The following is a 13870-nucleotide window of genomic DNA, read 5'->3' as shown; positions in this document are numbered from 1 at the left end:
AATCTGTGAATCTTTGGAAGTTATTCCAAGGAGGATTGTGGAAGCTCAATCAATGTTTCTACTTAGAACTCAGATCAATAGATATTAGATGACTGAATGAAGGGATATGTGAAAAGGTAGGAATATTGAAGATTACCTTGTTGAAAAGTAGAACTGGTTTGAGGGGCTAGAGGCATGTACCTATTCTGAAGAAGGGTCTCGACCCGAAACGTCACCCATTCCTTCTCTCCTGAGATGCTGCCTGACCTGCTGAGTTACTCCAACATTTTGTGAATAAATACCTTCGATTGTACCAGCATCTGCAGTTATTTTCTTGTATGTACCTATTCTAATATCTTACATCCATTGGTTTTTACATCATACATCTATCTTTTCACTGTTTCCATTCATTCATCTGCCAAACAATGTCTTCATTGGTTCCACCATCTATATCCTTCATGACTCTCAATGCAAATCTTTAGTGATAATACTGTACCTCAGTTTTCCCTGTACCATCATCAACCATCCTCCCTTGAGCTGCCATCCCTGGAATGGCATGCATTCGGGTAGCATCAAATTTCTGTTGGCTAATCTTGGCTGGAAAGGGAACAGATGGAGCGAAAGATTAGCAATATTATGAACTCTGAAAGAGTAACACAGGCCTAGGTCCCGGCCATTCAGCCCATTTTACCACGGCTAATCTACATCTTAACTCTGTCCATTCCTCTTAGTTCTATATCTACATCGGACTTTTTCCAGGGCCATATATCTTTTCTGGATCATGGTACTCCACATGGTCAAACCAGGCCTCTTATGGATGTAGTAAACTATTTTTCTATTAGAATCTAGATTTCTAGTTCAATTGTGCACCATTCTATGGGAAGGGCCGGATTGTCAATGCAAGGTACTTCTGAGAACCTTGCATCACTCACACAAAGGTGGCAGTCCCATATTTCCTGAGAAGTCCCTGTCATGCTCATTGTGACCCATTCCAAGTCATACCCCTGCTGAAATTTGCTGTTACACTTAAAGACCAAGAAACTATGATTTGTACATGACAGCTACATTTTAGTGACTTGTGTGAACAGACCTCAATCTCTCTGGATCTCCACTTGGATTATAAAAGAACATCTCTATCATTTGAAAAGATGTCACAGCTAATCCATTCAGCACACATTCCCTCCCAACATCTGAATAGTTCATACTGGACATACTCACCAACATTACCGACTGTGTATGTCTTCCCTAAACCCACTGTCTGGCCCTTCACAGTCCATTTCTTGAAGAGCTGTTTGAACATGGCCGACTCTGCTCCGTCATTGACGATCTCGATGTTAGTCGTGTTTGGGTAGCCCTTCAACTTTATAAACTCCTGTGCGAGATAAAAGAACCCATCAATTGAGAGATAGAGAGATTTTTTTTAAATTGTTTGGGAATAAAAACTGAAGTTGCTGTATAAAATGATGAAGGACTATTACCTTCAGCTGAAAAGATCCAAAACCAGCACTATACATTTAAACTAATAGGTAAAAGGATTAAGGATAAAACGAAGGAACATTTTTTCCACTCAGTATTGGTGTGGTTTCTTATTTTCTCATCTCAGTCTGAGGGGGAAAATGGAGGCCGAAACCTTCATTGCATTTAAAAAATGTCTGGATGTACTGCAGCTTTATGGACCCAGAGCAGGTAAGTGGATTTAGACTGGGTTGCACTGACTAGCATGGACACGACAGGCCAAATGGCCTCTTTTGTCATTGTCGTCGTCCCCCCCCCCCCCCCCCCCCAATTCTATTCAGTCTGGTTCTATTCGTAAATTCCATCCAGGGAAAGACAAACTTCAAGTAGCTCGGGCGATGGAACCAGAAGTTGGGACATTATGTTACAGTTGTACAAGGCATTGGTGAAGCTACACTTGGAGTACTGTGTTCAGTTTTCAAATCATACTGCTCTAGGAAGGGATACCATTAAGCTGGAAAGAGTGCAGAGAAGATTCACAAGGATGTTGCCAGGACTCTTTTTCAGTCAGAGTTGTGAATCTGTGGAATTCTCTGCCTCAGAAGGCAGTGGAGGCCAATTCTCTGAATGCATTCAAGAGAGAGCTAGATAGAGCTCTTAAGGATAGCGGAGTCAGGGGGTATGGGGAGAAGGCAGGAACGGGGTTACTGATTGAGAGTGATCAGCCATGATCACATTGAATGGCGGTGCTGGCTCGAAGGGCCGAATGGCCTCCTCCTGCACCTATTGTCTATTGACTCGAAATACCAAGTTTATAGCGAGAGGCTGAGAGATAGAGAAAATAGTTGAGAATTCCCACAACACTAAGCCACATCATCTGTGTATCTTTAAGAAACGAGTGTTGAAAAAATAAATTATCTTCCCCCCCCATCAAAATTCTGCAAGAGCAATTTTTATTCCATATCTATGACTATCTCAAAACTTTGGGTCGCGATCTGCAAATTCTGCTGGGGTAAAATTCTCTTCCCCAAACAGCTGCAACACACGCTGCACAAACCCAGTTTACCTCAGGCTAACACTGGACTGCACATTCACCTGCACAAGCCATACTGAAAAAGTGAGAAGTCAGTCACCAAATTATCTGGACGTTTGCAAATTTAAAATGAGAGTACAATGGGAGCTGGAAGGATCACCATCTAAACACTGTAGGCAATTCTATTGTACTTACCAGGGCTCCAGACATTCCAGCCCGTTTTTCCATCTTTGTAGCTCGTTTCCCTTTCCAGACATAAATCTTGGTTCCACCTTGGTCTAGAATGAAGCAATCCTGGAAGATATTGAACAGGTTCATATTTTTAAATGAAAGAACCCTATTGGAAGTAATATATATGACCACTGTACATAGGATGCAAGTTTCATTGGAAGTCCAACATAAACAAGGTCTGAAGAGAAAACTCAATGAAAATGTCCACATATTTCCCCCGTTACATACCATCCCTGCAGGTAGCAGTCTGATAACAGTTGCAAGACTGGCAGTGTTAAATCTTGGCTAAAGAACTAGGGCTTGTGACATGTAGTTCAATGAGTTCAATAAAGAGAAGTGTGGAAAGAGAAGAGCCATATCGTGTACGGCTAATGTTCAGTGCCAGTAGGCTGTGCTGGGTACTCACATTGTGATCTAGCATGTCCTGGACGAGAGGCCTTGTGGCAACTTCTGTGACCTTCATTTGTCCATCAGCATCTGAAACACTGAGTTATCAAGTTTTCAAATTTTTTGGTGCTTGCAGTTATCATTTAGTTTGAAAGCTATACAGATCATACAAAATAATGCAGCAATGCTCTAATCCAGTTCACCATACAGTAATAGATACATACTCCATAAATCTACTGTCCACTAGATAAGACATGCTCTATGCTATATTTACAATTTTATACATAACCCACACCCAATCTTACTGGTAGAGGCTAAGGTTGGCCTTCTGCTGCTGATCTGCTTTCTCATCAAGTGTTGATGGGTTAATTTTCTTGGTCCTTTCCCCAAGAAACTTTGCCAAAACCTTCATCAGCTCAGGGGAATTCGGTTCCTGGTCACCTTCAATTACTCCGATGCCTGCACGCCCACCTCGCTCCCGATCTCGAATATCCTTCGCGAGTTGCATGCCCTATGTCAAGAACAAACGGGAGTTCAAAAGAACCATTAACTAGTGTAATTTTTGTGAGGAAGTCTGTGTTTATGGTCTCTGGACATCCCAAAGCCCTTTGCAATCAACATATTTTTCCAAATGTTTGTAATGTAGGAAGCACACAGCAATGTGATAATAGCTAGAGCATCAGTGTATCTTTTATATCCACTTGATGGGGTTAAGGGAGATTTGGTTTGATATCTGATCTCAAAGACAGTGAGCACACCTGCAATTCTGCAAGGAGTGTCAAATTGTGTTCAAGGTGACTGGAGTGGAGCCAAAACCTACCACCTTCTGGCTCAGAGATGAGGGTGACACCCACTGAACTATGATTGACAAATAAACATGCCAGAGTTAAGTAGCAGGGGATCTCACTGTGCAAAGAACAAGCACAGGCACAGACCCATTTCATATCATCTTGAAAATTGAAGCAGGGATTTTGTTCACGAGTCACCGTTATGACTCCGATGCAAATTCTGTGCTGGGGTGCATGTGATGAGTGTAATTTCCTGTGCAATGTCCTTTTGGAGTATTACGAGAGAACATGGATGCCATGGTCCTGAGGACTTCCATTGTACAACGTGGTCTTACTCCTGCAGTGTTAACCTGGGAGGCCCTCAAGACTTGGCAAAACCCTTGCATTCTCCCTACATTAAATGAAACCCACAACACTCCCAGATGTCCAGGAGGGACTAACTGGGTCCTCATTCACCACCACCCCAAGCCATTGCCGTCCCAACGCAATTTGCGACTGGCAGATCTCCTGACCTCTAGTCACCGCACTACCACCCCTCCTCCCCAGGGCTAGTGTGATCTCTCCTTCACCCACACGATTCAAACTCAACTACAGAGAGGTTATTTAAGGCAAAAAATGTACAACAGTTGGTTTGTATTAACCAGGATAGAAGTAATTCCCACGCCCCCACGCAGAATGGCAGGCAGTAACTAGTGGGGTACCGCAAGGCTCGGTGCTGGGACCGCAGCTATTTACAATATACATTAATGACTTGGATGAAGGGATTAAAAGTACCATTAGCAAATTTGCAGATGATACAAAGCTGGGTGGTAGTGTGAACTGTGAGGAAGATGCTATGAGGTTGCAGGGTGACTTGGACAGGTTGTGTGAGTGGGCGGATGCATGGCAGATGCAGTTTAATGTGGATAAGTGTGAGGTTATCCACTTTGGTGGTAAGAATAGGAAGGCAGAGTATTATGTGAATGGTGTCAAGTTAGGAACAGGGGACGTACAACGAGATCTGGGTGTCCTAGTGCATCAGTCACTGAAAGGAAGCATGCAGGTACAGCAGGCAGTGAAGAAAGCCAATGGAATGTTGGCCTTCATAACAAGAGGAGTTGAGTATAGGAGCAAAGAGGTCCTTCTGCAGTTGTACAGGGCCCTAGTGAGACCGCACCTGGAGTACTGTGTGCAGTTTTGGTCTCCAAATTTGAGGAAGGATATTCTTGCTATTGAGGGCGTGCAGCATAGGTTTACTAGGTTAATTCCCGGAATGGCGGGACTATCATATGTTGAAAGACTGGAGCGACTAGGCTTGTATACACTGGAATTTAGAAGGATGAGAGGAGATCTTATCGAAACATATAAGATTATTAAGGGGTTGGACACGTTAGAGGCAGGAAACATGTTCCCAATGTTGGGGGAGTCCAGAACAAGGGGCCACAGTTTAAGAATCAGGGGTAGGCCATTTAGAACTGAGATGAGGAAAAACCTTTTCAGTCAGTGAGTTGTGAATCTGTGGAATTCTCTGCCTCAGAAGGCAGTGGAGGCCAATTCTCTGAATGCATTCAAGAGAGAGCTAGATAAAGCCCTTAAGGATAGCGGAGTCAGGGAGTATGGGGTACGGATTGAGAATGATCAGCCATGATCACATTGAATGGCGGTGCTGGCTCGAAGGGCCGAATGGCCTCCTCCTGCACCTATTGTCTATTGTCTATTGCCCCAATGCAACTACACCATTCTAAGATATATTTTAGGGTGCACCAGTACTTCAAAGCAGTGGTACCTTCAACCGTTCCATTCTGTTACTCTCTGGCCCATTCCACTGAATGATGACTTTGCCGACATCCAAAAGAAATACATCACCCAAGCTGAAACTCTCCCAACTCATTTCAACCTGAAAACACACAGCACACATTAGAGCAATTGGTGTTCATTGCAAGCTCCATTATAGGTCATCTGCAATAGGCTGGGTAGATCAGTCAGCTAAGATTTGTAGTCAAGACCAGAAGGCGTTTTCATCTTTTTGGGGCATTTATAACAAGCACCATAGAGTGTGTGGTGAAATGGGAGATCCTCTGAATGCATGATACTGGGAAAGAACACCACTGTCAATGCACAATTTGCACCCAGTGAAGATCTCTCTTGCAACCAATCTTCCCTAGCAATGTCCCATGGTTGGGTGCAGAGAGTGCTGATGAATGGATTTCTATCTGTATGCCTTTGTGTTTTTCTGCATGGATTGCTTCTCAATATGGAGAACGTACAGTACAGCAAGGTGTAATGTTGGTTCCATTCAGATTGATCGCAACAGGTAGATGTCTTCACCACCCCACCACTGTGGAGAAATATTCTGAACAACAGCCATTCTTCTAGTCCTTGACTGCACAGATCCCTAGCCTTAGAAGAGCAAAGACTGTGTACATTTGGTTTGTTTTACCATGGATTTAGAATGTTGAACATTGATTGGAAGGTTGAGCACAGGAACAGGCCCTTCAGCCCAAGATGTATGTGCTGACAATGATGCCAAATTAAATGAACCCCATCTACCAGCACATGATCCATATCCCTCCATGTTTATGTGCCCGTTTAGATGCCTCTTCAACCTCACAATGGTATCTGCTTCGACCATCTCCCCCACCCCAGACAGTGCACCTACCACTGTGTAAAAAAGGAAAGACTTGCCCTGCACATCTCCTTTAAACTTTCCCCTTCTCACCTCAAAGCAACGCTCCCTAGTATTTGATATTTGCACCCTGGAAAAACAGTTCTGCTTGTATGCCTCTCATCATTTTATAAACTTCAATCAGGTTTCTCCTCTATCTCCAAAGAAAACAATCCAAGTTTGTGCAATCTTTCCATGTAGCCAACATGCTCTAATCCAGGCAGCATCTTGGTAAACCTCCTCTGCGCCATCTCAAAAGCCTCCATATTCTTCCTGTAAAGTGGCGACCAGAATTGCACGCAATACTCCAAATGCAGTCTAACCACAGTCTTATAAAGTTGCAGCACGATTTCCTGACTTATATTCAATGCTCTGAATAATGAAAGCAGGCATTCCATACACCACCTCTACTTGGTTTGCCACTTTAAGGCACCTATGGACTTCAAGACCCCTTTGTATATTGATGCTGTTAAAGGTCTTGCAGTTAATTGTATACTTTTCCCTTACATTTGGCTTCTCAAAGTTAAAATACATAGCCCAGAGAGGTTCCCATGCCTAAACTATGGTCTTGATACAGTGAACATTTACCCCACTTGGCTGCCAGCAGTACTGGAGTTCTAACGTTACCTCAGTGGCTGCGACATTCTTTTTTCCTTTCACACGGAGGAGACGCTCCACATCGTAAATGTTGGTTTCTATGTGTTTCATCCCAGAGGCTACTCCTCCTTTCTTGTAGCTACAAGGAACAGACACATTGTCATGGAAAGGGTCTCGACCCGAAACGTCACCAATACCTTCTCTTCAGAGAGAAGGGTCTCGACTCGAAACATCACCCAGTCCTTCTCTCCAGAGATGCTGCCTGTCCCGCTGAGTTACTCAGTGTCTATTTTCGGTTTAAACCAGCATCTGCAGTTCCTTCTTATACAAGTTTCATTGACCTGTTAGCTCACTAAATACCTAGTGCTTATCCCATGGTGTTAACCAAGCGCAGTAGGTTGGTGTAGGTGATGTTGTAAATAACCAACATAGGAAGTGGGAAAGAAACATTTGCCAAGATGTTCTGCTCAAGTCCCCTCCAGCAAATCACATGCCTTGGGAACAATGAATACAATTGGATCAGTTCAAGTTTTAGATTTTTTAGATTTAGAGATACAGCGCGGAAACAGGCCCTTCGGCCCACCGAGTCCGCGCCGCCCAGCGATCCAGCATATTAACACTATCCTACACCCACTAGGGACAATTTTTTACATTTACCCAGTCAATTAACCTACATACCTGTACGTCTTTGGAGTGTGGGAGGAAACCGAAGATCTTGGAGAAAACCCACGCAGATCACGGGGAGAACGTACAAACTCCGTACAGACGGCGCCTGTAGTCAGGATCGAACCCAAGTCTCAGGCGCTGCAATCACTGTAAGGCAGCAACTCTACCGCTGCGCCACCGTGCCGCCCCTCATTGTACCCAACCCATGAGTGAATCATCCCTCACTTCCCATTATGAAAGCTCACGTGAGACTCTCTGGTAAGGTGGGCGAAGTACGTGTGGTCACAGTGCCAGAGATACTGTGGGTCAACAAGGAATGCTTTTGGTGGCGAGTACAGAATAGTGAGAAATGTACAGGCAATAGCAGGGGGGAAGGAAATAACCAGATAGCTCTTTCAAATAACTGGCATAATTAATGAAGAATCTCCTTCTCGGGTTTGATATTCTATGATTAAAAGTGGCTCGAAGTTATTTCTGGCTATCAGTTGTGACCTATACTAAACAATAAAACATTCCTTGTGGAAGTTTTAGAAGGAGCCTCAAATACTCAGCCTCAGACTCTTCTTCAAATATTGATCGTCATATTAAAAAATTTCCTTCAAAATGCTGCAAATATAAAAAGTGTTATATTTACTCTACAAGTCAGGTAGCATCCTTGGAAAAAGTAAAAGACCACTGTTCCTATTTCCACAGATGATGCTTGGTCTGCCAAGTGTTTACAGATCTTTCCCTTTTTACTGAGTATGGTACTCTCTATTCCACGGACTATTAAGCCTCATGTTCTCGGTCCACCGTTCACAGCATGAGAAAGGACTCACATTATACCACTTTTGAAGTAACCCTTGAAGGTCTCAGACTCATGCCCCTGCACTTCTCGATGCTGCACTGGACTTCCATCGAGGTAGTCGTCCAACTGCATGGTGCTGATTGCAGCTGCGCCTTGCTCATCCTGCGATGACTCCAACCCAATCCAGTAATGGATGTCACGCTTGAAACCACTGGCAGCATTCTGGGTCTACATGATGGACGAGAAGATTAGATTTCCAACTCTAACAACCAGTTAGATTTCCAACATGTACTGACCTCCCCACCATTGAAGGGATCCATCGGAGCTGCCGCCTCGAAAGAGCAGTCAGCATCATCAAAGACCCACCCACACCACACTCTCATTGCCATTGCTGCCATCCAGAGGGTGATATAGAAGCCTGATAACCATGACATGCAGGTTCAGGAACAGCTTCTTCCCAAACGATCATCAAGCTATAGAACACTACAAACACTAACTAGAAATTTCAAACTATAAACTGTCTTGGTTGCACGAGGGACTTTGAGCTTTTGTTTTGTTTTGAGTTATATTGTTTTTTTTAAATTTAACTCTTTTTTTTGGTTTATTATGTTATCTGCTGCAAGTACGAATCTCATGGTCATATGCACCAAAACTGAGCAATGAAACACGACTCTTGACTTGACTAAAGTGTTTCTTCAGGACCACAAAAGTTAAAAATGATATAAAGCTACGCAAGGAGATACGAGGGTGTATGACTGATCAGGTTAGTCAAAGAGGCAGGTTTGAGGAACATCTTTTGGGAAAAAGAAAGGAGAGAGAGAAGGTGAAGGAGAGAATTTTAGAGCCTAGGTCATTAAAACTTGGGAGGCATAGGCCCCAGTGTTGCAGTGATTGAATTCAGGCATGCCAGAAAATGTGGAGTTGCAGAGATTTCCGAACTATAGGAGCTGGAGGAGATGATAGAGATTGAGAGGTGTAAGGCAATGGAGAGATTTGATAATAAGGATGGAAATACAACTGTCACATAGGTCACATACAGAGTGCTGTGAAACCAATGCAGTACTTAGTCAGGGACTGTTTGATGGGACAATACAGACATAACTTTATTGTGTCGCCATCTTTTTTCAAATTTTTATTTTAAAAATATTTTGTTGGGATCTGGGTACAATATTTATGCAGAGCAGGGAGAAATTTACTGTGTCTCATCTATGCTATCCATGCTCTGGGAGTTTTAACTGGGCCCTGAAGAGGGAGCTTTACTTTGCATCCAACCCATGTTTTAATTTCCCACCATTTGCCTTTAATGCACAAGTTCTAAGTAGTATTCCAAGCTTTACAGCTGTATAATTTTTTCCACTGAAATAAAAGGAAATATTTTTATTTCTCAAATACATTTTTCATTCTCTATCACTGACTTTTATTGCATTAATAGGCATACAAAGCCAACACTAAAACAGGTCTATTAGGTTAATTCCATTTGAGAAACCAGATCTTCAACTTACCGCCAGAAGGATGTAACAATCACCATTAAAAAAGTTGCCATGAACCTTCTGAGGGACAGGCACCAATTCCAGTTTCTGATAAAATTAAATAGGTCACTATTAACAGAGAAAAGGTAATCATGAAATACAAGACTGCAATAAAAAAGATGCTCAATGCCAGTATTTTATGAAGCTTGAAAGAAATAAGGGTGCAGTTGGTTTTACATGTGTAGATCAACTATTGGTCAAAAAAGCTTAAAATTTGTATTACGGTGTCGTGATCCCTAAACCAGCCTCCGCACATATTTGTTCCCCATGGCGTGCCATGTACCAGCAGATGCATTTTAAACCACCCTCCTGAAATTTGACACCATTGATCTCATGTTCCCTGTTGCATGCACGAAGACCAAGTATCACGAGAATTCAGCAAATCATTTTTCAGCAAAACCCAATTTACAGTTTGATTCTGGCACAAATCCTATTTACATTCATCTGAAAATGTTATTACATTTATACTAGACTTACAAATGCTGACTGAAGTTGTGGTGCTTGGAGAGTTGGAGGGGGCGGGGGGGGGGGGGGGGGAAGGAAAGCATAATGGGGAGGTCAACTCCCTTCATTTGTTTACAGACCTCTTCGACTCAATGTGCCAACTCACCTCAATTCTCCAGATCAGGATTCCATGAGTGTCAGTGATAACTTTGAAAACAGTTTCCAATGACATGATGGATCGGATTCTGCAAATCAACAGTTTTTCCTACAGAAAGAAACAATGCAGGCTGAGCAGGATTGCTAACCCTGGATGAAAGCATTTCCGGAGGTTTGATGACGTGTCCCACTGCCCCATCTCTGATCACCTGTGTATCAATCCACACCATGCACCGATCAGAAAAATTTGTCATTATCTAACTGCACGATTCATCACTCTCGGCCAAACTATCTTTTCTCCACTTTCAATATTTTTATATCTAAAAGTTTAAAGAAAATTCAAAGCTGTTATATTTTTTTGTCCTCATGAATTTTCACCTAGATTGCTCACAGGAATATCCCAGAGATCGATATTAAATTCCTAGAGCACGATAGGAACCTGATAAAGAACTGAAACAGTTAAATGAAGCACAAAAAAACGGCAAAGTACTGGAGAAAGGCAACAGGTCAGACAGCATCTCAGGATAACATGGGTAGGTGACATTTCAGGTCGGAACCCCTCTGGAGAGTGTCCTAATCCGAAACATCATCTACCCATGTTCTCCAGAGATGCTGCCTCACCCACTGAGGTACTCCAGTACTTTGTATCTTTTTTTGGTAAACCAGCACCTGCAGTTCCTTGTGTCTTAAATAAAGCACAAGGAGGGCTCAGCAAATTCAGACTTCAGAGATTGCTGCGTACCTGTTCTTCCTGGAAATTGTGACCAAAGCATCTGTACAAGATCTATATGGCTTCTTTTTGAAGAGTGGATGTTCCCTTACCCCTACCCACAACATCCCCGTTTCCCTCGGGGAGTATTTTAACAATTATATTGGATATATTACATAGCATTTAAACTTCATCAGATATTCATTTGGCACATGCAGGAGAATTTTTTTCTCTCCAACGATTGATTATTAGATGAAGCAGGCAAGGGGGAGAAAAAAAACAGGCGAGAAATTGCAGTGAAAGGTCCTGGTGAAAATAGAGCTTGACTGATCAATTTCTCAGGACTTCACCGCACGACTCTACATTACTGAGCTTGCACAAGGATGAGAAAAATACATTTGGCATTGTTCATTCCACAAATGATTAGCTGCCCTGCTTTGCACTCTTCTGAAACAATTGCCAGCAAATCTCAGTTGTTTTCCTCATCTACCCAATGCACTTCCCAGTAGAAATGAAAACTGAAAAGGTTATTATAAAAACTTGCGTTACCTCAATGATTTGCTGTAGTTCACAGGTCAAAACTCGGCTGCAGGCTGGAATGAGAGGATAGCAGAAGGAAGAGACAGACACAGATATACTTGCAGGCAGCTGCAATCCAACATCAAATGTAATTGATCCAGCAGTTCTTGCTGTTCTGGGCGTTGCCATGTATTTGCATGGCACAGGATTTCATCTGTTGGATCTATAAGGTGGGAACAAAAGAATCTACTAATTCAAATACACGGAAGTCTGACCAACTGCAAGGCCATTTATTTCTCCTGCTCATTGACCTCCCACAGGATTACTTGCAGGTAATCAGGTGGTTGGTTGCAGCCTGTCCTTTGAAGGCCACCACTCCAGTTGTCAAAGAACAAACTGCTGGTGGTGGGGGGGGGGGAGAGGAATTGTCAGTGCTTTGGGTTAACACCCAGCATTGACAGAGAGAGAGAGAGAGAGGGAAGATATAGACGGTATAAAGAGGAGAGGCAGGGGCTGATAAGTGTATGTGGACGAAGGGATGGGCAGATGGAGCAAGGTGGGGGAGGGAAGGAATTGAAAGAGAGACAGGAGGCAAACAATGAAAACAAAGGGAAAAAAGGTCACTGAAGGTTTCTTTTAAGGGGGGGGAGACACAAAATGGAAGGGGAAGTTGAAGCTGGAGACGGCTCTAGATAAGCAGGGGTACAAAGGCTACCAGTGCTGATAAGCAAGGAAGGCAAAAATGGGAACCATTAGGGGAGGGTAAAAAAAGGCAGATGGAACCAGAGAAGGGGGGGGGGGGGGGAAAGAGGGTTTTTTGTATGTGAAATGTATGGATTTTAGTTTATATTCCCTCCCCTCTCATTTCTTTATGCTGCCATCTTCCCTCCACACTACGAGTCCTGATGCAGGGTCTCAACCAGAAACTTGACCAGGACATATCCAAGTGCTCATTATGCCTCCTGCCATCTGCAGATCAATGGCTGCAGTACAATGTTCTGTGGTATACCTGGCCAGTTTAAACACGTTTAAGAATCTAGTAGCAAACTTTCAGCAGACATATTAACCATAAGAGTGGCACCGTGGCACAGCTGGTAGAACTGCTGCCCCGCAGCTCCAGAGATCTGGATTTGATCATGACTTCGGGGGGTGTCAATGTGGTTTTGCATGTTCTCCCCATGACCATGCACGTTTCCTCCGGATGCTCCGGTTTCCTCCCACATCCCAAAGAGGTACAGGTTCCTAGGTTAATTGGCCTCAGTAAAATTGCCCCTTGTGTGTAGGGAGTGGATGATAAGTGGGAGAACATAGAACAAGTGTGAACGGGTGATCGATGGTCAGTGTGGCCTTAGTAGGCCGAAGGGCCTGTTTCGATGCTGCATTTTCAAAACCAAATGAACAAAGCAAATTTATAGAAACAAGGAACCGCAGATGCAAGTTTACAAAGAAAGACAAAATGCTGGAGTATCTCGGTGGGTCAGGCAACATCAATGGAGAACATGGGTGGGTGATATTTTGGGTTGGGACCCTTCCTCAGAATGATTGTAGCGGGGAGGGGGGGGGGGGGGGGCGAGGAATAGAAAAGAAAACTGGGAGGGACAGGACAAAGTCTGGTGAGAGGGAGTTTTGATTGGCAGATGGTTAGATAAAGGCCAGAGATTTAAAATAAAACAGAAGGTGGTGTGAGACAAAAGGATTGAAGAGTTGCGAATTATGTAGTTAGTGGAAGGAATGCAAGTGGAAGGGCGAATTATGAAGCTAGAGAAGCAAATTTATATTTACATTCCGTACTTAGGTTGTTATAGTGGCTTCATTATCACACCCACATGCATCTGCACAATGGCTGTGTCAAAAGTAATTTACATCATGATTTGTTTATGACTCCAAAGCCTTATTAGTCTTAGCGTTAGACCACAAGACACAGGATCGGAATTAGGCCATTTGAG

At 43.3% G+C, this 13870-nt stretch overlaps 1 protein-coding gene across 8 annotated transcripts in view; it reads right to left on the bottom strand.

Annotated features, from left to right (window-relative positions):
* avil (advillin) overlaps window positions 1–13870 on the bottom strand; it is a 42268-nt gene that overhangs the window by 13500 nt on the left and 14898 nt on the right. For all 8 annotated transcript variants that reach the window (XM_078431473.1, XM_078431471.1, XM_078431468.1 and 5 more), the window contains 11 exons: window positions 11955–12147; window positions 10707–10805; window positions 10070–10144; window positions 8599–8795; window positions 7145–7253; window positions 5639–5749; window positions 3391–3596; window positions 3105–3183; window positions 2663–2761; window positions 1198–1351; window positions 476–576 (listed from right to left, as the gene is read on the bottom strand). In XM_078431473.1, the coding sequence (XP_078287599.1) occupies window positions 476–576; window positions 1198–1351; window positions 2663–2761; window positions 3105–3183; window positions 3391–3596; window positions 5639–5749; window positions 7145–7253; window positions 8599–8795; window positions 10070–10144; window positions 10707–10805; window positions 11955–12113 (1389 nt within the window). In that variant the 5' untranslated portion in view covers window positions 12114–12147. The remainder of the gene's footprint in view (window positions 1–475; window positions 577–1197; window positions 1352–2662; window positions 2762–3104; window positions 3184–3390; window positions 3597–5638; window positions 5750–7144; window positions 7254–8598; window positions 8796–10069; window positions 10145–10706; window positions 10806–11954; window positions 12148–13870) is intronic.

Source organism: Rhinoraja longicauda, chromosome 42, assembly GCF_053455715.1.
Source record: "Rhinoraja longicauda isolate Sanriku21f chromosome 42, sRhiLon1.1, whole genome shotgun sequence".
Classification (NCBI taxonomy): domain Eukaryota; kingdom Metazoa; phylum Chordata; class Chondrichthyes; order Rajiformes; family Arhynchobatidae; genus Rhinoraja; species Rhinoraja longicauda.
This window is presented reverse-complemented; position numbering and strand designations above follow the sequence as displayed.